Genomic DNA, 27309 nt, shown 5'->3' on the forward strand with positions numbered 1-27309 from the left:
AATAAGCATTGACCAGGCAAAGAGACTAAAAGGCTTAATCCAGAGAGAGAGAAAGGAAAATAGGGAAGGAGGCAGGGAAAGAAACGAAGATAGTTACCCAGACAGAGAAACTTTATGGCTTGATTATTCCAGAGAGAGAGAAAGGAATGTAAAGAAGGAGGTGTAGAACATGTACCAATAGAATGGATTAAATATCTGTTTAAACAAAGCAATCACCAGAGTAACCAGCCTAGAGGAGGGAAGAGATAAGGAGACGCCAGGGGGGGGGGGCGGATATATCTATATATCAAATATTGTCCAAGAATTAATCCAAGAAGTAAAGCAGCTCTGATCTGGAGGAGGGATTCCTCTGGTTCCACAGCGACTATCCCACTCCAGCAGATACGCAGTTACCCAGCATGGAGGGGTGTGGTTTGTTGTAGGCTGGCCCTGCCTCCACTGTGGGCCAATGGACCAATCCCTGAGGCTCTGTTTTGGTGGGGAGAAAAATGGCAACCCCCTCATCCTCTTCTCCATAACCCAGTGTCCCAAATCACTCCTTTGGAGCCATCCTCACTGTACCCTGGATGCACTGAGGAGGCTATCTGTCTCACTCTGCTGACTCCTTTGCCCCAGGGCTTGGTTGGGATTTAAACTCCCGCTCCATGCACCCTGGTACTGGGGAAGCACCTCCTGATATGTGGTCCTGGCTGGTTTTGTCCTGTTCTGCAGGACTGCAGGGGAAGGGACAAGTTTCTCCTGCTGTGGACTGTGCCCCTGATCTACTACTAAACCCAGAGGTGTCTCCCCTCATCCCCAGGTGAACGAACAGGGGAGCTGGCCCCAGTCCCAAGATGGGATCGCAGTTATAGATCCTGTAATCTGCAGTTAGAGATGGGATGGCTCTCTGTCCCGGTTAGAGGTATTTTCTCTCATCTAGACACACTCCTACACTTCCCCAGCCGCTCTTTCTATTCCCTTTGTCTCTCCACAGAAGGGGATCCCTCCCCTCTGTGCCTACATGGCCCTTTTTATCTCCCCCAGTGCACAATAACCCACCTATGGCCCCTCAGGTTGTTCTGGTTTCTCCCTGGTAGACTCAGTCTCTTTTCCTCTATTTTTTGTTATTTTAATTCCAGTATCATTAGCATACAGTGTTATATTAGTTTCAGGTGTACAATATAGTAATTTAGCAATTTTTTACACTACTCAGTGCTCATCATAAGTGTACCCTTTGATCCCTATCACCTATTTCACCCATCCGCCACCCACCTCCCCCATGGTAACAATTAGTTTTCTATAGTTAAGAATCTGTTTCTTGGTTTGTCTCTCTTTTTACTTTGTTCATTTGTTTCTTATTCTACATATGTGTGAAATCATATGGTATTTGTCTTTCTCTAACTGGCTTATTTTGCTTAGCATTATAATATCTAGCTCCATCCATTTTGTTGCAAGTGGCAAGATTTTATTCCCTTTTATGCACACACACATGTACATATGTACATACATACCACTTATTTTTTTTTTAAAAAATTAATGTTTATTCATTTTTGAGAGACAGAAACAGAGCATGAGTGGGGGAGGGGCAGAGAGACAGAGGGAGACACAGATTCTGAAGCAGGCTCCAGGCTCTAAGCTGTCAGCACGGAGACTGACTCAGGGCTCGAATCCATGAACTGTGAGATCATGGCCTGAGCCTAAGTTGGTCGCTTAACCTACTGAGCCACCCAGGTGCCCCTTTTTAAAAAAAAGAAAAAAGAAAAATTATTTTTACCACTTTTTTTTGATATACTACATTTTGTTTATTTGTTCATCAGTTGATGGACATTTGGGCTGTTTCCACATTTTGGCTATTATGAATAATGATGCTAGAGGGAGGTGGGTGGGAGGATGGGCTAAATGAGCCCATTAAGACTGGGCACTAAGGAGTGCACTTGTTGGGATGAGCACTGGGTGTTAAATGTAAGAGATGAATCACTGAGTTCTACTCCTGAAAGCAATACTACACTGCATGTTAACAAACTTGAATTTAGAGAACATGGGGAAGATGGTGGCGTAGGAGGACTCTGAGCTCATCACGTCCTGCAGATCACTTAGATTCCACCCACACCTGCCTAAATAACCCAGAAAATTGCCAGAAGACTAGTAGAACGGATTCTCCAAAGCCAAGCGTAGACAAGAGGTCCACAGAAGAGGGTAGGAAGGGCAGAGAGGTGGTGCGCACTACACGGACTGGCGGGAGGGAGTCGGGGCAGAGGGGCAGCCCGCTGGCAAAGCAGAGCCCCCGAATCTGGCTTGCAAAAGCAGAGGGGCTGGATGGAGTATGTTTGGACAGCAAGCGGGACTTAACATCTGGAAGGTTATAAGTTAACAGCTCTGCTCAGAGAGCGGGAGGGCTGGAGGACAACAGGAGGGAGAGTTGTTGAGCCCGGGACAACAGAGTGCAGCTTGGTGGAGAACAAAGGAGCTCACCAGCTCCATCTCCCTCGCCCATCCTCCAGCCAAAATCCCAAAGAAAACCAGTTCCTGCCAGGGAACTTGCTTGCACCACGCAAAAACACCCAACGCTGTGCTTCTGCGGATCCATCCCTCTGGTGGGTCTGACTCCCTCTCGGTGCTGCAGGGCCTCTCCTGAAGCGGACTTCTGAAGGAAAAGTGAGCTGAGACTGCCCCTCCCACCCCTATGCACCTTGCCGATCCACCCCAGCTAATATGCCAGATCCCCAGAACCACAAGACTGGCAGTGTGCAAGTAGCCCAGACAGGCCATGCCACCCCACAGTGAATCCCGCCCCTAGGAGAGGGGAAGAGAAGGCACACACCAGTCTGACTGTGGACCCAGCGGTGGGCTGGGGGCAGACATCAGGTCTGACTGTGGCCCCACCCACCAAAGCAAGTTATTCAAGACAGCACAGGGGAAGTGCCCCGCAGTTCTGCACCACTCCAGGGACTATCCAAAATGATGAAACAGAAAAATTCCCTTCAAAAAAACCTCCAGGAAATAATGACAGCTAACAAATTGATCAAAAACTAAGCATTATAACAGAACAAGAATTTAAAATAATAGTCATAGGGGTGCCTGGGTGGCGCAGTCGGTTGGGCGTCCGACTTCAGCCAGGTCACGATCTCACGGTCCGGGAGTTCGAGCCCCGCGTCAGGCTCTGGGCTGATGGCTCAGAGCCTGGAGCCTGTTTCCGATTCTGTGTCTCCCTCTCTCTCTGCCCCTCCCCTGTTCATGCTCTGTCTCTCTCTGTCCCAAAAATAAATAAACGTTGAAAAAAAATTAAAAAAAAATAAAATAAAATAACAGTCATAAAATTAATCCCTGGGCTTGAAAACAGTATAAAGGACCACAGAGAATCTATTGCTACAGAGATCAAGGGACTAAGGAACAGTCAGGAGGAGCTAAAAAATGCCATTAATGAGCTGCAAAATAAAATGGAGATGACCACATCGGATGAAGAGGCAGAGGAGAGAATAGGTGAACTAGAAGATAAAATTATGGAAAAAGAAGCTGAGAACAAGATAAAAAAAATCCAGGAGTATGAGGGGGAAAATGAGAGAACTAAGTGATGCACTAAAGAGAAATAATCTATGCATAATTGGTATTCCAGAGGAGGAAGAGAGAGGGAAATGTGTGAAGGGGTACTTGAAGAAATCATAGCTGAGAACTTCCCTGGTCTGGGGAAGGAAAAAGGCATTGAAATCCAAGAGGCACAGAGAACTCCCTTCAGACGTAACTGGAATCGATCTTCTGCATGACATATCATAGTGAAATTGGCAAAATACAAGGATAAAGAGAAAATTCTGAAAGCAGCTAGGGATAAATGTACTCTAACATATAAAGGGAGACCTATAGGACTCATGACCGATCTCTCTACTGAAACTTGGCAAGCCAGAAAGGAATGGCAAGAAATCTGCAATGTGATGAACAGAAAAAAATATGCAGCCGAGAATCCTCTATCCAGCAAGTCTGTCATTTAGGATAGAAGGAGAGATAAAGGTCTTCCCAAACAAACAAAAACTGAAGGGATTCGTCACCACTAAACCAGCCCTACAAGAGATCCTAAGGGGGATCCTGTGAGACAAAGTACCAGAGACATCATTACAAGAATGAAACCTACAGATATCACAATGACTCTAAACCCATATCTCTCTATAATAACACTGAATGTCAATGGACTAAATGCGCCAACCAAAAGACATAGGGTATCAGAATGGATAAAAACACAAGACCCATCTATTTGCTGTCTACAAGAGACTCATTTTAGACCTGAGGACACCTTCAGATTGAAAGTGAGGGGATGGAGAACTATGTATCATGCTGTTGGTAGTCAAAAGAAAGCTGGAGTAGCCATACTTATATCAGACAAACTAGACTTTAAATTAAAGGCTGTAACAAGAGATGAAGAAGGGCATTATATAATAGTTACAGGGTCTATCCATCAAGAAGAACTAACAATTATAAATGTCTATGCACCGAATACGGGAGCCCCCAAATATGTAAAACAATTACTCACAAACATAAGCAACCTTATTGATAAGAATGTGGTAATTGCAGGGGACTTTGACTCCCCACTCACAGCAATGGATAGATCATCTAAACACATGGTCAATAAAGAAACAAGGGCCCTGAATGATACATTGGATCAAATCGACTTGACAGATATATTTAGAACTCTGCATCCCAAAGCAACAGAATATACTTTCTTCTCGAGTGTACATGGAACATCTCCAAGATAGATCATATACTGGGTCACAAAACAGCCCTTCATAAGTATACAAGAATTGAAATTATACCATGTGTACTTTCACACCATAATGCTATGAAGCTTGAAATCAACCACAGGAAAAAAGTCTGGAAAACTTCCAAAAGCATGGAGGTTAAAGAACACCCTACTAAAGAATGAATGGGTCAACCAGGCAATTAGAGAAGAAATTAAAAATTATATGGAAACAAACGAAAATGAAAAGACAACAATCCAAATGCTTTGGGATGCAGCGAAGGAAGTCCTGAGAGAAAAATACATTGCAATCCAGGCCTATCTCAAGAAACAAGAAAAATCCCAAATACAAAATCTAACAGCACACCTAAAGGAAATAGAAGCAGAGCAGCAAAGACATCCCACACCCAGCAGAAGAAGAGAAATAATAAAGATCAGAGCAGAAATAAACAGTATAGTATCTAAAAAAACTGTAGAGCACATCAATGTAACCAAGAGTTGGTTTTTTGAAAAAATAAACAAAATTGATAAATCTCTAGCCAGGCTTCTCAAAAAGAAAAGGGAGATGACTCAAATAGATAAAATCAGGAATGAAAATGGAGCTATTACAACCAATACCTCAGAAATACAAGCCATTATCAGGGAATACTATGAAAAATTATATGCCAACAAATTGGATAACCTGGAAGAAATGGACAAATTCCTAAACACCCACACTCTTCCAAAACTCAATCAGGAGGAAATAGAAAGCTTGAACAGACCCATAACCAGCGAAGAAATTGAATCAGTCATCAAAAATCTCCCAACAAATATGCATCCAGGACCAGATGGCTTCCCTGGGGAATTCTACCAGACATTTAAAGCAGAAATAATACCTATCCTTCTCAAGCTATTCCAAGAAATAGAAAGGGAAGGAAAACTTCCAGATTCATTCTATGAAGACAGTATTACTTTGATTCCTAAACCAGACAGAGACCCAGTAAAAAAAGAGAACTACAGGCCAATATCCCTGATGAATATGAATGCAAAAATTCTCAATAAGATACTAGCAAATCAAATTCAACAGCATATAAAAAGAATTATTCACCATGATCAAGTGGGATTCATTCCGGGGTGCAGGGCTGGTTCAACATTCGCAAATCAATTAACGTGATACATCACATTAATAAAAGAAAAGTTAAGAACCATATGACTCTGTGAATCGATGCAGAAAAAGCATTTGACAAAATTCAGCATCCTTTTTAATAAAAACCCTCAAGAAAGTCGGGATAGAAGGAATATACATAAACCTCATAAAATCCATTTATGAAAAGCCCACAGCTAATATCATCCTCAATGGGGAAAAAACTGAGAGCTTTCCCCCTGAGATCAGGAACACGACAGGGATGTCCACTCTCACAGCTGTTGTTTAACATAGGGTTGGAAGTTCTAGCATCAGCAATTAGACAAGAAAAGGAAATCAAAGGTATCAAAATTGGCAAAGATGAAGTTAAGCTTTCACTTTTTACAGATGACATGATATCATACATGGAAAATCCTATAGACTCCACCAAAAGTCTGCTATAACTAATACATGAATCAGCAAAGTTGCAGGATAAAATCAATGTACAGAAATCAGTTGCATTGTTATACACTAATAATGAAGCAACAGAAAGACAAATAAAGAAACTGATCCCATTCACAATTGCACCAAGAAGCATACAATACCTAGGAATAAATCTAACCAAATATGTACAAGATTTGTATGCTGAAAACTATAGAAAGCTTATGAGGGAAATTGAAGAAGATATAAAGAAATGGAAAAACATTCCATGCTCATGGGTTGGAAGAATAAATATTGTTAAAATGTCAATACTACCCAAAGCTATCTACATATTCAATGAAATCCCAATCAAAATTGCACCAGCATTCTTCTGAAAGCTAGAACAAGCAGTCCTAACATTCATATAGAACCACAGAAGGCCCCGAATAGCCAAAGTAATTTTGAAGAAGACCAATGCAGGAGGCATCACAATCCAAGACTTTAGCCTCTACTACAAAGCTGTAATCATCAAGACAGCATGGTATTGGCACCAAAACAGACACATGGACCAATGGAATAGAATAGAATCCCCAGAACTAGACCCCCAAAGTATGGCCAACTAATCTTTGACAAAGCAGGAAAGAATATCCAATGGAAAAAAGACAGTCTCTTTAACAGATGGTGCTGGGAAAACTGGACAGCAACTTGCAGAAGAATGAAACTAGACCACTTTCTTACACCATTCACAAAAATAAACTCAAAATGGATAAAAGACTTGAATGTGAGACAGGAAACCATCAAAACCCTAGAGGAGAAAGCAGGAAAAGACCTCTCTGACCTCAGCCACAGCAATTTCTTATTTGACACATCCCCAAAGGCAAGGGGATTAAAAGCAAAAATGAACTATTGTGACCTCATGAAGATAAAAATCTGCACAGCAAAGGAAATAGTCAACAAAACTAAAAGGCAACCAACGGAATGGGAAAAGATATTTGCAAACGACATATCGGACCAAGGGGTAGTATCCAAAATCTATAAGGAGTTCACCAAACTCCACACCCAAAAAACAAATAATCCAGTGAAGAAATGGGCAGAAAACAAGAATAGACACTTCTCTAAAGAAGACATCCAGATGGCCAACAGTCACATTAAAAGATGCTCAACGTCGCTCCTCATCAGGGAAATCCAAATGAAAACCACACTCAGATATCACCTCACGTAAGTCAGAGTGGCCAAAATGAAGAAATCAGGAGACTATAGATGCTGGCAAGGATGTGGAGAAACGGGAACCCTCTTGCACTGTTGGTGGGAATGCAAATTGGTACAGCCGCTCTGGAAAGCAGTGTGGAGGCTCCTCAGAAAATTAAAAATAGACCTACCCTATGACCCAGCAGTAGCACTGCTAGGAATTTACCCAAGGGATACAGGAGTGCTGATGCATAGGGGCACTTGTACCCCAATGTTGATAGCAGCACTCTCAACTATAGCCAAATTATGGAAACAGCCTAAATGTCCATCAACTGATGAATGGATAAAGAAATTGTGGTTTATATACACAATGGAGTACTACGTGGCAGTGAGAAAGAATGAAATATGGCACTTTGTAGCAACGTGGATGGAACTGGAGAGTGTGCTGCTAAGTGAAATAAGCCATACAGGGAAAGACAGATACCATATGTTTTCACTCTTATGTGGATCCTGAGAAACTTAACAGAAACCCATGGGGGAGGGGAAGGAAAAAAAAAAAAAGAAAAAAAGAGGTTAGGGTCGGAGAGAGAGCCAAAGCATAAGAGACTCTTAAAAACTGAGAACAAACTGAGGGTTGATGGGGGGTTGGAGGGAGGGAAGGGTAGGTGATGGGCATTGAAGAGGACATCTTTTGGGATGAGCACTGGGTGTTGTATGGAAACTAATTTGAAAATAAATTTAATATAATAAAAAATTAAAAAAACAAACGAATTAAATACATAAGTTTATTTTTAAAAAGAGGGAAAGTAAGAAGCATTGGCAAATACTTGGAAAAACTGGATCCCTTTTATATAGTTGGTGGGAATGGAAAATGGTGCAGCTACTGTGGAAAACAGTTTGCCACTTCTTCAAAAAGTTAAACATGGGATTTCCATATGACCCAGCAATTTCACTACTAGGTGAATACCAAGAAGAATTGTACACTCATTTTCACAGCATCAATATTCACAATAGCCAAAAGGTAGAAAATGCATAAATATCCATTAACAGATGAGTGCCTAATAAACAAATTGTGGTATATACATATAATATAATATTATTCAGCCTCAAAAATGAAGTACTGAAATATGCTATAATGTGGATGAACCTGGAAAACATGTTAAGTGAAAGAAGCCAGACACAAAAGACTATATATTGTATGATAACATTTATATGTAATATCTTGAATGGCTAAATCCATAGAAATAGAATGCAGATTGGTGGTTGCCAGGGGCTGCAGGACAGAGAGAATAACAAGCATGTGCTTAATGTTTACATGATTTCCTTCTGGGGTGATGAAAATTTTTTAGATTTATGTAGAGGTGGTAGTTTCCCAACATTGTGAATATATTGAATGCCACTGAATTGTTCACTTTAAACTGGTTAATTTTATGTGAGTATCACTTCAGTTAAAAAGAAATGTTTTAAAAAGGGTTTAACAGAATAACCCTATGACTTAGCATTTCTACCCATAAATATCTCCCCAAGAGAAATGGAAACCTATGTCCGCACAAAAATGTGTACAAAAAGTGCCTGGCTTTCAAAAGTGTCTCATTACATTTTCAGAAGTTTTTTTTTGGGGGGGGGGCAAAGAAAGGAATGAACAACCCTCAATGTATATGGAGCTTTACCATTTGCAAAGTGAATTTTTGTTCATTGTATTATTTACTTATTTCTTCCATAAACTTTCTAAGGTAGGAAATTATTATCCCCATCTTACGAGGAAATATGTTACACAATCAGTTATTGGCAAGGCCAGGACTAACACTCTGCTCATTTGATCCTAATCCTATGGACTTACCACTATTCCATGTTTAGAACTAAAAAATTGACTAAATCAACCTTACCTACACATAGTATATTAGTAACATGATTTTAATGTTTAAATGATGGATTATTGATATTAAATCCAACTGGTAATAACAGAGATGAGGCAAAACAGTCATGGGTGCATCAGTTTTATCAACCTAATAAGTATGTGGCTTTGAAGAATTTCTTCCTCTCATCAGTGTCTTAGGTGCTTCATCTGTAAAATGAAAAAAAATATATGATCTCTAAGGCTCTCCCATAATCCTGATATACCATGATTCTTTGTTGTTCTCCCAAACTTCTTTGGATTGGAACAAACTAGAGCATTTTTAGCTTGTTGCAGTTGAGTTATTGAAGAAGAGAGTTCTGACTTGGTTTCTAGATTAAACCATGTTCCAGTTCCCCATGAAATAATTTAGTGCACGTTAGGAGAAAAAAAATAGCAGTAACCAAGGGCAAAATCATAGAGAAATCTATTGAAATTTGTATTAGAGTGATATTTAGCATTGATTTTTTTTTACTTAAAAGTTTAAAAATTATTAGTGTAGAATGCTGCTAGCATAATTAACACATTGGCAATGAATGGAAATGCATGGTCATGGAAGTTAGTATTTTAGTAAGAGAGGTGACATAGTGTATTGGCCTCATATTCAAGAATTCTGGTCCCAAATCTTAGCTTTTCCATTAACATTCAGGGTGGTTAAAAATTATGTTCAGGGGCTTTAGAATTCCCATCTATCAATCCACCTTGAGTAAATAATTTCTGAAGCCCTTTATAGCTCATCTATGATTCTGTGAGAATTCTCCTTTCTATCTGCTTTCAGTAATCCAAGAAATTGTTTTTCATACAATTTATTGACCTATTTCCTAGAAATCAAATTAGGCTAATCACAGCTAAGAGTCCCCACAGTGAAAGTTGAAGGATAATGAGAAAGTGGTGTGCACAAAATCAGTTGAGCCTCTCTCTCCACAGCCCATGTAAGACCAATTCAGAATATTGGTGTATTGAACTGTCACCTGAAGGTTGCCTGTATTTATCTCTTTAGCATATTAATGCCAGTTTGTTATCTCTGTGCTATAGTTTCCTTATCCCCCCCACCCCCTTCCCAGTAAGGTATTTGTATCACTTCTAGTGCTCTGTCCACTAAACCAGACAATCATCTCTACTTTTCACTGGGTTCCAGTGCCTCTCTGGCCAAAGTTTTCTTTATGGGTTTTGGTTGATGGGTGTGCCAATATATTTGTTACTATTTGCATTTGAATAATGCATTCAAGTGCATGCAGTACTATTTCCAAAAAGAGAAAACAAACTTTGAATACTTCCACATATTAAACATTAAGCCTGACAATTTTAATATATTATTTAATGTTAATGCAATCTATCTGTGAAGTTATTTTAATTTGAAATATGAGAAAGCTATTAGAGGTGTTATATGACTTTCCTATGGTCACACTAAAAAATTCAAATACATGTCTCTAGACTTTTTAAGCTTAGGTCTCTTTTTCCTTCCATGTGTAACTATTTTATCATTTGATTCCCTCAGCAACCCTGTAATTAGGGAAAAGATTACTCACCTTGTTTTATCTTTATTATGCTCTATCACAGTACCCAAAGTAGAGGCACATAGTTGATTCTCAATAAAGATGTATTGAATAATTAAGTGAATTGAATTAGATTTATGAATTAAGGAAGTTGAGGTCCAAAATGACTTTTTCAAAGTTATCTGCTGGAGAATGGCAGTTTAGAGTGAGAACCATTCAATTTTGATGTTTCTATTCTGTAGATTTTTCTCAGGTCTTTTTAAAAATAAAATGAACTTTTCTTGCCACTAAGAATATATATTTGTGGGAAGACATACTGACTCTGTCTTATGACTCCTTCTCAACTATTATCTTATGTATGTATGTATGTATGTATGTATGTATGTATGTATGTATGTATTATTTATTTATTTATTGAGAGAAAGAACAGAGGAGAGGGGCAGAAGGAGAAAGAGAGAATCTTAAGCAGACTCCATGCCCAATGTAGGGCTCGATCTCACTACTGTGAGATCATGACCTGAGCCAAAACCAAGATTTGGTTGCTCAACTGACTGAGCCACCCGGGTGCCCTTCTTATCGATTTGACTAATTGGATGCTAGGAACAGTTATGCCTATTAATGGAAACCTTCTGGGTCCAAGGTAGGAATGGTGAAAACAGACTTAAGGAGATACAGTATTGTATCTTGCTTCATTATCTACTTTAATTCATGAATACAGCTGGCAGTAGAATCCAGGATTTCTGACTCCTAGTTTATTAGTTGATTCTACACCATGATTTTTGATCCTTGGCAACAGCCATCTCTTTAGTTATATCCCCTTTTCTCTTAAACTACCCAGAGAGTTTCATTTTTAGTCCTGTCAAACCACAACAAGACCCTCCTCATAAAGTGAGAGTATCAGTAAACCTGGGCCTGAGTAGGTGGTTGGCAAAGTGCCTAGTGTTTGGAAAGGTTTACAGAAGGCATCCAAACTGGAGAAGCAGGAGGTAGCTGAGGGTCACTAGAAAATCAGAAAACTTGGATTCTAGTCCTATTTCTGCCTTTCAAATTTCAAATTTGTGGGCAAATTTGATGGTCCCCTCTTTGAGCTTATTTCTCCGTGTATAAAATGAGCAAAATTAAGGAATCTCTTAAGAGTCCTGGTAGCTTTAACATTTAATGGAGTACTATTGTTTTGTTACCCTATCTCCATAAGGTGGTGGGTAGGTAGAATAAACACACTCCAACAGTCTGATTCTATTATTCTGTGAACTTATGCTTTTCTCAGCCAGAAGTGGGGTAAGTTTTTTGTAACACAATTTTTCTTTTTTAACTTTGAGGACTGTTCGTTCATGCACCAAAATTTGATGTATAACTTTATGCCACCGACTGTTCCCCAGAACATTGTATTAACAATTTCTGCTTGCATTTCTCCACTGTTGAGTTGGGGCTGGAGCACATGTTTGATAAATCTCTTGTCAATGCTATAGTAAGAGTTTAAGTATAGTGACCACTGTCTGCCTTTTACACAGGTAATCATCATAGCAAGTAGGAAGTGCTGATTTGGTTAAGATACAGGGCTATTTAGTTGGCCCAGTCTATCGATTGAAATTGTTTTAAACTGTTTACACATGCAAGTGTTTCCTATTAACTATTATTTTCCATCTCTGTTTCTTCCACTGTCGCAGGCTCTCTCCTAAGCACGCCCCAGATATTCCTGATGACAGCACTGACAACATCACTATATTTACCAGAATCTTAGATCGTCTTCTAGATGGCTATGACAACCGGCTGCGACCTGGTCTTGGAGGTCAGTTACTATTTTAAGATCCCTTTCTTGGCTATTGTCATCTAAAAAGAAAGATTCTTTTTTTTTTTTATATGAAATTTATTGTCATATTGGTTTCCATACAACACCCAGTGCTCATCCCAAAAGGTGCCCTCCTCAATACCCATCACCCACCCTCTCCTCCCTCCCCCCCCCCACCAACCCTCAGTTTGCTCTCAGTTCTCAAAAGTCTCTTATGCTTTGGCTCTCTCCCCCTCTAACCTCTTTTTTTTTTTTTTTCCTTCCCCTCCCCCATGGGTTCCTGTTCAGTTTCTCAGGATCCACATAAGAGTGAAACCATATGGTATCTGTCTTTCTCTGTATGGCTTATTTCACTCAGCATCACACTCTCAGGGAAGAAACTTAACTTTACACTAAACCCATTGTCTTCTTTAGAGACATCCGGATGGCCAACAGGCACATAAAAAGAAAGATTCTTAAGGTAACTTCAGCACTCCCTTGACCAATGGGTTTAGTGTAAAGTTAAGTTTCTTCCCTCTGAGCAGTAGAAATTAGTTCTAACCTTTCATTTCAATGGTCAATCTCTCTGGTATGGTTTTGGAAAATTCTGAATTTCACTTAGCTAAATGCATGTAATATACACTAATATTTGACAAAGCCCATTTCTGGTATCAAAAGACCAATCCCTGCCTAAATGGGAGGCTTGGCCCCGGCATATCTGGGAAACATACCTTTGCTCTCAAAACCCTCAGCACATGTCAGCCTGAACTTCCAATGAGGAGCAACCTGCTGCCTAGGTGGGATCTTGGTTGGCCATTAGTTTAGTATCATTAGCCATATGATCACAATGAGATAAATGCATCAGAGTACATCACGGGCTATAATTAAATGGCAAGTATGCAAATGTATGAGTTTGATTTTTTCCTGAACCATTTGAGAACTAGTTGCAGATATCGTACCCCTTTGTCCCTAAATACTTCAATGTGCTTTTCCTTAGAACAAATAAATTAATTTACAAAATTACAATGCAATTATAAATTCAGAAAATGTAACCTGACATTATACTGTGTTCTGATCTGTAGTTGATATTCAATTTTTGCCACTTGTCCCAAAAGTGTTCTATATAGCATTTTCCATTGATATAGGATTCAATCCAGGATTATGCATAGCATTTATTTTCACATATCTTCAGCCTATAATTTGGTATAATTTACTCAGATTTTCTTTGTATTTCATGGCATTAGATTTTCCTTATTCATTTTTAGAGGAAATACACAGATTTAATCATATCTTTCTTAGTGCATTTTTCCAAAAGGGATATGATGTCTATTTGGCCCATTATTGGTAATGTTCACTTTGATGTTCACGAAGTTATTCCAGTTTAAAATCACCTTTTTTTAAGTTTATAATCTATAAGTAATTTGTGAGGAAGTACTTTGAGATTATTATATTCCTAATTCAGGTTGCATGCAATCATTATAGTAACTATTAAATATTCTTACATGAATAATAACTGTTATGGTTGCAAATGGTGATTTTCTAAATGTATTATTCATCTATATTTATTAGATGGTATTCTATTGTAAGGAAAAAAACCCTTCTCTTTAATTAGGTAACTATTATCATCAATATATGGATTCATATTTTATTCAATGAATTGTAATCCATTAATATTATTCATTTTAATTAGAATTTATGTCCATAATTTTCCATATTTGCCTAGCAGAAGCCTATTCAAGCTGGCTTCTGTTTCCTTTTGATCTGTTCTTCACATATTTGGGGCACCTTTTTACTTTTTGGCATAATAGTATATTCCATATTTATCTTGTAATTTTCCCTTATTCCCTTCCCAGGAAGCAGCCACTTTTTCCAAGAATACATGGCACATTTTTGTGGGAAATTACAGTATATTTAAAGTTCAACTTCTGAGTGCTAGGTGTATTCATTGCTAGTAGGGTGTCATTGCTTTTAGAAACTTTCATCAGACAGAATTAGAAAATAAAAAAATTAAAAATTTAATGTATATTCATATGTATTTACGTATATCTATATAATGTGTATATTGTGTGTGTGTGTGTATAGACACACATAATATATACACATATATACACATACCTGTATATATTTCTATATATACATACACACACATACATATGTACAAATATGTGTGTGTGCATGTATAATGAATTTGTACTGATACCATTAAGTTCAGTTCAACACAGCATTCATTGATTTACTCATTTTCTCGGTCCTACAAAATACATAAAATGGTGTTGGAATTGCTATATCCATACCATTATAATAAACTCACTTATTAAGTAAAGTTGAAGATATGTTTGCAGTTTTTGTTGTTGTTGTTTTTAGATGAAGGATGTATGACACTTGCTTTGGTATAAATAATGATTGGATCAGGACAATATTCCTGAGGAATAGAAGACCAGTTACAAATCAATTGCAGTTGTCCAGGATGAAAGTGATGGCTGTGGGAATGTAGAGAATTTGGTGACTGATTAAATTATGGGGCTGGTAAAAGGAGGGAGAAAAAGATAACTTCTAGGTTGTGGCATGGATGACTGAGTGGTGCTACTTTCTACAATAAGGGACGTTGGAAGAGGGACAGTACTATTTTGTTTTATTCTGTTTCTTTTGAAGTGTGCTTGGAACAAAGAAAGCAGGGGAGTAGGTGGAAGTTAATTGGTTAATTAAGTTAATTGGACATGTAGAATTTGACTACCCATGAAAAATATGGGTGGAGCTTTTGGCTTCTGGCTAACATAGAGTAACAGGGACCAGATTTACCTTTATCACTAGTTTTAAGCTATTTGATCATATCCCTTTGTGAAATTTTATTCATGCTTCTTATTTTTTAATGTTTTATTTATTTTTGAGAGAGAGAGAGAGATAGAAACAGAGTGAGAGTGGGGTAGGGGCAGAGAGAGAGGGAGACACAGAATCCAAAGCAGGATCCAAGCCCTAAGCTGTCAGCACAGAGCCCAATGTGGGGCTCAGACCCAGGAATTGCAAGATCATGACCTGAGCCAAAGTCGGACGCTTAACTGGCTGAGCCACCCAGGCACCCCTACTCATGTTTCTTATTTGTTGACCTTCTTGGTTTGAGAGAATTAAAACTTTTATCAAATTTAGAATGTTTTTGACCATTTTTTTCAAATAAATTTTCTGCTCCCCTTCATATAAAGAGAACATCTTCAAAGCAAACAGAGTAAAACAAAACATTGTGGCTAAAATTAACAAGTTAGGAAATAACAAATGTTGGTGAGGATGTGGAGAAATAGAGACACTTCCACCCTGTTGGTAGGAATGCAAACTGGAGCAGCCACTCTGGAAGACAGTATGGAGATTCCTGCAAAGGTTAAAAATAGAACTACCCTAAGGAAACAGCAAATGTTGGTGGGGATGTGGAGAAAGGGGAACACTTCTACCCTGCTGGTGGGAATGCAAACTGGTACAGCCATTCTGGAAGACTGTATGGAAGTTCCTGAAAAGGTTAAAAATAGAACTACCCTATGACCCAGCAATTGCACTACTAGGTAGTTATCCAAAGGATATAAAAACACTGATTTAAAGGGGTACTTGCACCTCAGGGTTTATAGAAGCATTATCAACAATAGGTGAACTATGGAAAGAGCCCAAATTTCCATCAACTGATGAATGAATAAAGAAGATGTGGTATACAATAAAATATTACTCATCCATCAAAAGGAATGAAATCTTGCCATTTGCAATGAGTTGGGTGGAATTAGAGTGTATTATGCTAAGTGAAATAAGTCTGTCAGAAAAAGACAAATACCATATGATTTTACTCATATGTGGAGTTTAAGAAACAAAACAGGTGAACATAGGGGAAAAGAAGGAAAAATAAAATAAAAAAATAAAATAAAATAGAATAAAATAAAATAAAATAAAATAAAATAAAATAAAATAAAATGGCAGAGGGCAGCAAACCATAAAATACTGTTAACTATAGAGAACAAACTGAGGCTTGCTAGAGGGGATGTGGGTCGGGCAATGGGCTTAACTGGGTGATAGACATTAAGGAGGGCACCTGTTATGATGAACATTGGGTGTTGTATGTAGGTGATGAATCACTAAAGTCTATCCCTGAAACCAGTACTACACTTTATATAAAGTAACTTGAATTTAAGTAAAATATTGGAAGGAAAAATAAACACTATGTATAGAGGGACAATTTTGCTTCTTGTCAGAAATAAGCAAGCAAGAATGTAGTTAGTGACAGCTTTGAAGTACTGGAAAAAACTGTCAATCTATAATTCTGTAACCAGAGTTAATGTACTTTAAACATATAGGCAAAATGAATACTTTTTCAGACACTAGAAGCTGAAAAATTCATCAGCATGTCTGTACTACAAGAAATGAATGTAATGTAAATGTAATGTAAATGTAAATGTAAATGAAAATGAAAATGAAAATACATCAGGCAGAAGGAAAAGAATGCCAGATAGAAATAAGGATCTATAGAAAGGAAGGAAGAGCAACACAAATAAAAAACTGTGTGGGTAATTATAAAGCAGTTTTTCCCCAATCTATTTAAATGATAAATGACTAAAGCAAAAATAATGACAGCGTATTATGTGGCTTAAAATATATATATGAGGAAAATGTATGATAACAATAGCACAGAGGCCAGGAGAAAATGAAATAGAAATGTACTGTTGAAAGGTTTTTATACTGTACATGGCATGATATAATATTACTTGTTGGCAGATTGTGATAAGGAAGTGTGCTATAGAACTTAAAGAAAAATTATAGCTAATAAAGCAAAAAAGGTTATAAAAATGTAATAATAGAAATAGTTGGTTGATAAGGCAGAAAAAGAAGAAAATGTAACAAAAAGATGAAACAAATAGAAAAGTAAGAACAACCATATGAATCATCACATTAAATATAAATAATTTAAACATCCATTTTATTTTTAAATATTTATTTATTTTTAGAGAGAGAGAAAACGTGATCAGAGGGGCAGAGAGAGAGAAAGAGAGAGGGAGAAGCCCAAGCAGGTTCAGAACTGTCAGTGCAGATCCTGATGTGGGGCTCGAACCCATGAACTGTGAGATCATGACCTGAGCTAAAACCAAGAGTTAGACACTTAACCAACTGAATCACCTCAGCAGTCTTAAGCATCCATTTTTAAAGGCAGAGATGGTCAAATTGTATTTTTTAAAAATCAGGATGCAAAATTACTGAGAGAAACCCACCTTAAATATAAAGCTGTAAATAAAAGTAAAAGGATGGAAAATGGTGCACCATGCTAACACTAATTAAAACAAGATTGGAGTAGCTATTTTAATATCAGAAAAAGAAAATATTAGAGCAAAACTATTGTTAGCAATAAAGAGGACCATTTTATAACAAAGGGGTCAATTCATTAAGAGTACCTAATGATCCTAAATATTTATGTACCTAATCACAGAGCATCTAACCACATGAAACAAAAATTGAGAACTGAAAGGAGAAAGATATGATCTTTAGTTATAGTAGAGATTTCAACACTCCTTTCTCAATAAGCAATGTACCAGTAGACAGAAAATAGGTAAAGGTAGTAGAAACAGGAACCACAGTATCAACCAACTTGACTTGAGTGGCATTTATACAACATTCCAATCAACAACAGCAGAATGTACATCCTTTTCAAATATACCTACAACCTTTACCAAAATAGACCATATTCTTTATCATAAAAAAATTAAAAGAACTTACAGCATGCAAAGTATGTTCTCTCACCACAGTGGGAAAAATTAGAAAGTAAATATCTGGAAAATCTCAATGTATTTGGGAACTAAATAATACAATGCTAAATAAACCATGAGTCGAAGAAGAACTCAAAAGAAAATGCAAAACATTTTCAGTTGAATAAAATAAAAAATATGTCATAAAGCAGTGCTAAGAGGAAAGCTGATAACACTAGATGGGTACCTCAGAAAATATTCACCTTAAACCAGTGCCCCAAGTCTTCACTTAAGAAACCAGAAAAAAAAGAAGAGGTAACAATATAATAAATTACATGAATCAATTGGGCAAAAAATCTCTTAGACATGTCTCTGATTCTGAGAGTGAGAACAATGGAATACTTTTCTCTGAGGAACAACACCACTTTAGTTACCAAATGTTTGATGGAAGGATAATGCTAGCAGCCCCAAATTTCCTCAACTCACATATTTCAGCATAGACCACTGCCCCACAAGCCAGGTCAAGGACACTAGAGCCCACAGTACTCTCAGCAGTGCCTTGCCCAAATTAGAGTCACTGGCATGATATATTCAAAGTGTTGAAAGAAAAAAATATATCCTATAACCAAGAATACTCTACCTCACAAAGTTATTATACAGAATTGAAGGAGAGATCAAGAGTTTTCCAGAAAAACAAAAGTCAGAAGAGTTTATCACCACTAAACTACCCTTACAAGAAATGTTAAAGAGACTTAAGTGGAAAAGAAATGGACATAATTAGACATAATAAAATTATGAATAAAACATGTGAAATATAACAGCATATACATAAATCATGGAGGAGGGAGTAAAAAAGAAAAGCAGAGTTTTTCTTTTAGAATATGTTTGACCTTAAATGACCATCAACTTAATATAGACTGCTATATACTTAGGATGTTATATATTGACCTCATGGTAACCACAAGCCCAAAACCCCTAATAGACACAGATAATAAAGAGGGGCACCTAGATGACTCAGTCGGTTGAGCGTCTGATTTGAGCTCAGGTCATGATCTCACAATTTGTGAGATTGAGCCCTGCATTGGGCTTTCCATTCTCAACGAGGAGTCCACTTTGGATCCTTTGTCTCACTGTCTCTCTCTTTCCCCACCCTGGTCACTCTCTCTCTCTCAAAAATAAACATTAAAATTTTTTAATATGAAATTTATTGTCAAATAACAGTGCTCATCCCACCAGGTGCCTTCCTCAATTTCCATCATACACCCTCCCCTTCATCCCACCCCCCATCAACCCTCAGTTTGTTCTCAGTTTTTAAGAGTCTCTTATGTTTTGGCTCCCTCCCTCTCTAACCTTTTTTTTTTTTCCTTCCCCTCCCCCTTGGTCTTCTGTTAAGTTTCCCAGGATCCAAATAAGAGTGAAAACATATGGTATCTGTCTTTCTCTGTATGACTTATTTCACTTAGCATAACACTCTCCAGTTCCATCCACATTGCAACAAAAGGCCATATTTCATTCTTTCTCATTGCCATGTAGTATTCCATTGTGTATATAAACCACAATTTCTTTATCCATTCATCAGTTGATGGACATTTAAGCTCTTTCCATTACTTGGCTGTTGTTGAGAGTGCTGCTATAACCATTGGGGTACAAGTGCCCCTATGCATCAGCACTCCTGTATCCCTTGGGTAAATTCCTAGCAGTGCAATTGCTGAGTCATAGGGTAGATATATTTTTCATTTTTTTGGGAGCCTCCACACTGTTTTCCAGAGCGGCTGCACCAGTTTGCATTCCCACCAATAGTGCAACAGGGTTCCTGTTTCTCCACATCCTCGCCAGCATCTATAGTCTCCTGATTTGTTCATTTTAGTCACTCTGACTGGCGTGAGATGGTATCTCACTGTGGCTTTGATTTCTATTTCCCTGATGAGGAGCGACATTGAGCATCTTTTCAAGTGCCTGTTGGCCATCTGGATGTCTTCTTTGGAAAAGTGTCTATTCATCTCTTCTGTCCATTTCTACACTGGATTATTTGTTTTTCATGTGTAGGGTTTGGTGAGTTCTTTATAGATTTTGGATACTGGCCCTTGTCAGATATGTCATTTGCAAATATCTTTTCCCTTTCCATTGGTTACCTTTTAGTTTTGTAGATTGTTTCCTTTGCAGTACAGAAGCTTTTTATCTTCATGAGGTCACAATAGTTCATTTTTGCTTTTAATTCCCTTGCTTTTGGAGATGTGTCAAGTAAGAAATTGCCACAGCTGAGGTCAGACAGGTTTTTTTCCTGCTTTCTCCTCTAGGGTTTTGATGGTTACCTGTCTCACATTCAGGTCCTTCATCTATTTTGAGTTAATTTTTGTGAATGGTGTAAGAAAGTGGTCTAGTTTCACTCTTCTGCATGTTGCTGTCAAATTATCCCAGAACCATTTGTTAAATAGACTGTCTTTTCCATTGGATATTATTTCCTGCTTTGTCAAAAATTAGTTGCCATACTTTTGTGGGTCAAATTCTCGGGTTTCTATTCTATTCCATTGGTCCATGTGTCTGTTTTTGTGCCAATACCATGCTGTCTTGATGATGACAGCTTTGTAGTAGAGGCTAAAGTCTGGTATTGTGATGTCTCCTGCTTTGGTCTTCTTCATCAATATTACTTTTGCTATTTGGGGTTTTTTTGTGGTTCCATAAAAATTTTAGGATTGCTTGTTCTAGCTTCGAGAAGAATGACAGAGCAATTTTGATTGGGATTGCATTGAATATGTAGATTGCTTTGGGTAGTATTGACATTTTGACAATATTTATTCTTCCAATCCATGAGCACGGAATGTTTTTCCATTTCTTTATATCTTCTTCAATTACCTTCATAAGCTTTCTATAGTTTTCAGCATACAGAACTTTTACATCTTTGGTTAGATTTATTCCTAGGTATTTTATGCTTCTTGGTGCAATTGTGAATGGGATCAGTTTCTTTATTTGTCTTTCTGTTGCTTCATTGTTACTGTATAAGAATGCAACTGATTTCTGTACATTGATTTTGTATCCTGCGACTTTGCTAAACTCATGTATCAGTTCCAGCAGACTTTTGGTGGAATCTATAGGATTTTCCATGTATAGTATCATGTCATCTGCAAAAAGTGAAAGCTTGACTTCATCTTTGCCAATTTTGATGCCTTTGATTTCCTTTTGTTGTCTGATTGCTCATGCTAGCACTTCCAACACTATGTTAAACAACAACAGTGAGAGTGGGCATCCCTGTTGTGTTCCTGATCTCAGGGAGAAAGCTCTCCGTTTTTCCCCGTTGAGGATGATGTTAGCTGTGGGCTTTTCATAAATGGCTTTTATGATGTTTAAGTATGTTCCTTCTATCCCGACTTTCTCAAGGGTTTTTATTAAGAAAGGTGCTGAATTTTGTCAAAGGCCTTTTCTGCATCGATTGACAGGATCATATGGTTCTTATCTTTTCTTTTATTAATGTGATGTTTCACGTTGATTGATTTGCAAATGTTGAACCAGCCCTGCATCCCAGGAATGAATCCCACTCGATCATGGTGAATAATTCTTTTTATATGCTGTTGAATTCGATTTGCTAGTATCTTATTGAGGATTTTTGCATCCATATTCATCAGGGATATTGGCCTGTAGTTCTCTTTTTTTACAGGGTCTCTGTCTGGTTTGGGAATCAAAGTAATACTGGCTTCATTGAAGGAGTCTGGAAGTTTTCCTTCCCTTTCTACCTGTTGGAATAGCTTGAGAAGGATAGGTATTATCTCTGCTTTAAACGTCTGGTAGAACTCCCCTGGGGAGCCATCTGGTCCTGGACTTATTTGTTGGGAGATTTTTGATAACTGATTCAATTTCTTCGCTGGTGATGGGTCTGTTCAAGCTTTCTATTTCCTCCTGATTGAGTTTTGGAAGAGTGTGGGTGTTTAGGAATTTGTCCATTTCTTCCAGGTTGTCCAATTTGTTGGCATATAATTTTTCATAGTATTCCCTGATAATTGTTTGTATCTCTGAGGGATTGGTTGTAATAATTCCATTTTCATTCATGATTTTATCTATTTGGGTCATCTCCCTTTTCTTTTTGAGAAGCCTGGCTAGAGGTTTGTCAATTTTGTTTATTTTTTCAAAAAACCAACTCTTGGTTTCGTTGATCTGCTCTACAGTTTTTTTAGATTCTATATTGTTTATTTCTGCTCTGATCTTTATTATTTCTCTTCTTCTGCTGGGTTTATGCTGCCTTTTCTGTTCTGCTTCTGTTTCCTTTAGGTGTGCTGTTCGATTTTGTATTTGGGATTTTTCTTGTTTCTTGAGATAGGCCTGGATGACAATGTATTTTCCTCTCAGGACTGCCTTCGCTGTGTCCCAAAGCGTTTGGATTGTTGTATTTTCATTTTCGTTTGTTTCCATATATTTTTTAATTTCTTCTCGAATTGCCTGGTTGACCCATTCATTCTTTAGTAGGATGTTCTTTAACCTCCATGCTTTTGGAGGTTTTCCAGACTTTTTCCTGTGGTTGATTTCAAGCTTCATAGCATTGTGGTCTGAAAGTATGCATGGTATGATTTCAATTCTTGTATAATTATGAAGGGCTGTTTTGTGACCGAGTATATGATCTATCTTGGAGAATGTTCCATGTGCACTCGAGAAGAAAGTCTATTCTGTTGCTTTGGGATGCAGAGTTCTAAATATATCTGTCAAGTCCATCTGATCCAATGTCTCATTCAGGGCCCTTGTTTCTTTATTGACCGTGTGTCTAGATGATCTATCCATTTCTGTAAGTGGAATGTTAAAGTCTCCTGTAATTACCACATTCTTATCAATGAGGTTGTTTATGTTTATGAGTAATTGTTTTATATATTTGGGGGCTCCGGTATTTGGCGCATAGACATTTATAACTGTTAGCTCTTCCTGATGGTTAGACCCTGTAATTATTATATAATGCCCTTCTTCATCTCTTGTTACAGCCCTTAATTTAAAGTCTAGTTTGTCTGATATAAGTATGGCTACTCCAGCTTTATTTTGGCTTCCAGTAGCATGATAAATAGTTTTCCATCCCTCACTCTCAATCTAAAGGTGTCCTCAGGGCTAAAATGAGTCTCTTGTAGACAGCAAATAGATGGGTCTTGTTTTTTTATCCATTCTGATACCCTATGTCTTTTGGTTGTTGCATTTAGTCCTTTTACATTCAGTGTTATTATAGAAAGATACGGGCTTAGAGTCATTGTGATGTCTGTATGTTTTATGCTTGTCGCGATATCTCTGGTACTTTGTCTCACAGGATCCCCCTTAGGATCTCTTGTAGGGCTGGTTTAGTGGTGATGAATCCCTTCAGTTTTTGTTTGTTTGGGAAGACCTTTATCTCTCCTTCTATTCTAAATGACAGACTTTCTGAAAAAGGAGTCTCGGCTACATATTTTTTCTGTTCATCACATTGACGATCTCCTGCCATCTTTCTGGCCTGCCAAATTTCAAAAGAGAGATCAGTCAGGAGTCTTATAGGTCTCCCTTTATATGTTAGGGCACGTTTATCCCTTGCTGCTTTCAGAATTTTCTCTTTATCCTTGTATTTTGACAGTTTCACTATGATATGTCATGCAGAAGATTGATTCAAGTTACGTCTGAAGGGAGTTCTCTGTGCCTCTTGGATTTCAATGCATTTTTCCTTCCCCACTTCAGGGAAGTTCTCAGCTATTATTTCTTCAAGTACACCTTCAGCACATTTCCCTCTCTCTTCCTCGTCTGGGATACCAATTATGTGTATATTATTTCTTTTTAGTGTATCACTTAGTTCTCTAATTTTCCCCTCATACTCCTGGATTTTTTTATCTCTGTTTTTCTCAGCTTCCTCTTTTTCCATAATTTTATCTTCTAGTTCACCTATTCTCTCTTCTGCCTCTTCAATCCGAGCCGTGGTCGTTTCCATTTTATTTTGCATGTCATTTAAGGCGTTTTTCAGCTCCTCGTGACTGTTCCTTAGTCCCTTGATCTCTGTAGCAAGAGAATCTCTGCTGTCCTCTATACTGTTTTCAATTCCAGTGATTAATTTTATGACTATTATTCTAAATTTACTTTCTGTTATATTATTTAAATCCTTTTTGATCAGTTCATTAGCTGTTGTTATTTCCTGGAGATTCTTTTGAGGGGAATTCTTCCGTTTGGTCATTTTGGATAGTCCCTGGAGTGGTGCGGACCTGCAGGGCACTTCCCCTGTGCTCTGGTGTATAACTGGAGTTGGTGGGCGGGGCTGCAGTCAGACCTGATGTCTGCCCCCAGCCCACCGCTGGAGCCACAGTCTGACTGGTGTGTGCCTTCTCTTCCCCTCTCCTAGGGGCAGGATTCACTGTGGGGTGGCGTGGCCCATCTGGGCTACTTTCACACTGCCAGGCTTGTGGTGCTGTGGATCTGGCATATTAGCTGGGGTGGGTAGGCAAGGTGCATGGGGGCAGGAGGGGTAGGCTTAGCTCACTTCTCCTTAGGTGATCCACTTCAGGAGGGGCCCTGTGGCAGCGGGAGGGAGTCAGACCCGCTGCTGGAGGGGTGGCTCCTCAGAAGCACAGCGTTGGGTGTTTGCGTGGAGCAAGCAAGTTCCCTGGCAGGAACCGGTTCACTTTGGGATTTTGGCTGGGGGATGGGCGAGGGAGATGGCGCTGGCGAGCGCTTTTGTTCCCTGCCAAACTGAGCTCTGTCGTCTGGGGGCTCAGTAACTCTCCCTCCCTTTGTCCTCCAGCCTTCCCGCTTTCTGAGCAAAGCTGTTAACTTATGACCTTCCAGATGCTAAGTTACGCTTGCTGTCGGAACACACTCTGTCTGGCCCCTCCGCTTTTGCCAGCCAGACTCGGGGGTTCTGCTTGGCCGGCAGGCTGCCCCTCCACCCCGGCTCCCTCCCGCCAGTCCGTGCAGCATGCACCACCTCTCCGCCCTTCCTACCCTCTTCTGTGGGCCTCTCGTCTGAACTTGGCTCCAGAGACTCCGTTCTCCTAATCCTCTGGTGGTTTTCTGGGTTATTTAGGCAGGTGTAGGTGGAATCTAAGTCATCAGCAGCAAGCACAGTGAGCCCAGTGTCCTCCTATGCCGCCATCTTCCCCTGTAATTTCCATCACATTGTAGTTTTCCTGCCATTCCTTTCTGGCCTGCCAATTTTCAGTAGATAGGTATGCCACTACTCTTATGGGTCTCTCTTTGTAAGTTAGAGCCTATTTATCCCTAGCTGCTTTTAGAATTTTCTCTTTATCCTTGTATTTTGCCAGTTTCACTATGACATGTTGTGCAGAAGATAGATTCAAGTTATATCTGAAGGGAGATCTTTGTGCCTCTTGGATTTTAATGCCTTTTTCCTTCCCCAGATCAGGGAAGTTCTCAGCTATGATTTGTTCAAGTATACCTTCAGCCCCTTTCTCTCTCTCTTCCTCTTCTGGAATTCCTATACTATGGATATTGTTCCATTTGATTGCATCACTTAGGTCTCTAATTCTCCCCTCAGGCTCCTGGATTTTTTTTAGTCTTTTTCTCACTTTCTTCTTTTTTCATAAGTTTCATAAGAGAATATTTCACCTATTCTCTCCCCTGCCTCTTCAATCTGAGCTGTGGTCGCCTCCAGTTTATTTTGCACCTCATTTATAGCATTTTTTTAGCTCCTCATCACTATTTATTAGTCCCTTGATCTCTGTAGCAATAGATTCTCTGCTGTCCTCTATACTTTTTTCAAGCCCAGCGATTAATTTTATGAATATTGTTTTAAATTCTTGTTCTATTATAATGCTTAAATAGTTTTTTTTTTTAACGTTTATTTATTTTTGGGACAGAGAGAGACAGAGCATGAACGGGGGAGGGGCAGAGAGAGAGGGAGACACAGAATCGGAAACAGGCTCCAGGCTCCGAGCCATCAGCCCAGAGCCCGACGCGGGGCTCGAACTCCCGGACCGCGAGATCGTGACCTGGCTGAAGTCGGACGCTTAACCGACTGCGCCACCCAGGCGCCCCAATGCTTAAATAGTTTTTGATCAATTTGTTAGCTGTTGCTACTTCCTGGAGTTTCTTTTGAGGAGAGTTCTTCCATTTCACCATTTTGCATAGTCCCCAGGTGGCTCCAAACTGCAGGGCACTTCCCCTGTGCTGTCTGGAGTGTCTTGTGTTGGTGGGTGGGGCCCCAGTCAGACCAGATGTCTGCCTTCAACCCACAGCTGGGGCCACAGTCAGACTGGTGTGTACCTTATCTTCCCCTCTCCCAGGGGCAGGACTCACTGTGGAGTTGTGTGGCCCCTTTCTGGGCTACTTGCACACTGCCAGTCTTGTGGTGCTGCTTCGATGGGATCTGGCATATTAGCCAGGGTGCATCCTCAAGGTGAACAGGGGCGGGAGGGGCAGGTTTTCCTTGCTTTGCCACTGGTGGTCCCCTGCTGAAGGGGCCCTGCAGCACCAGGAGGGAGGCAGGAAGACCCGTCGGAGGGATGGATCCACAGAAGCACAGCGTTGGGTGTTTGTGCACAGTGCAAGCAAGTTCGGTGATGGGAACTGGTTCTCTTTGGGATTTCGGCTGGGGGATGGGAGAGGGAGATGGCACTGGCCAGCGCCTTAGTTCCCCACTTAGCTGAGCTGTCTTCTGGGGCTCAACAACTCTCCCTCCCAGCATCCCCTCACCCTCCCGCTCTCGAAGCAGAGCTGTTGACTTATAACATTCCAAATGTTAAGTCCCACTGGATGTCAGAACTCATTCTGTCCGGCCCCTCTGCTTTTGCAAGCCAGACTCGGGGGCTCTGCCTTGCCAGGTGGGCTGCCCCTCCCACTGGTCCATGTAGTGCACACCGCCTCTTTGCTCTTCCTACCCTCTTCCATGGGCCTCTTGTCTACACTTGTCTCTGGAGATTCCATTCTGCTAGTCTTCCAGCGATTTTCTGGGTTATTTAGGCAGATGTGGGTGGAATCTAAGCGACCAGCAGGACAAGGTGAGCCCAGCATCCTCCTATGCCGCCATCTTCCTCCAGGTCCAAAGATTTTTAAAAAAAGAAAAGAAAGAGAAAAAAAAGCCAAACAGAACACCACA

General features: G+C 39.3%; 1 protein-coding gene across 1 annotated transcript in view; it reads left to right on the forward strand.

Annotated features, from left to right (window-relative positions):
* Positions 1-27309, forward strand: part of GABRA3 (gamma-aminobutyric acid type A receptor subunit alpha3) — a 354827-nt gene that overhangs the window by 125065 nt on the left and 202453 nt on the right. Inside the window, exon 3 of the mRNA XM_040467471.1 lies at positions 12470-12591. Coding sequence (XP_040323405.1) covers positions 12470-12591 — 122 coding nt within the window. The remainder of the gene's footprint in view (positions 1-12469; positions 12592-27309) is intronic.

The sequence above is a fragment of the Herpailurus yagouaroundi genome, unplaced genomic scaffold (assembly GCF_014898765.1).
Source record: "Herpailurus yagouaroundi ecotype Mexico unplaced genomic scaffold, PumYag 67493, whole genome shotgun sequence".
In the NCBI taxonomy this organism is placed as follows: Eukaryota; Metazoa; Chordata; class Mammalia; order Carnivora; family Felidae; genus Herpailurus; species Herpailurus yagouaroundi.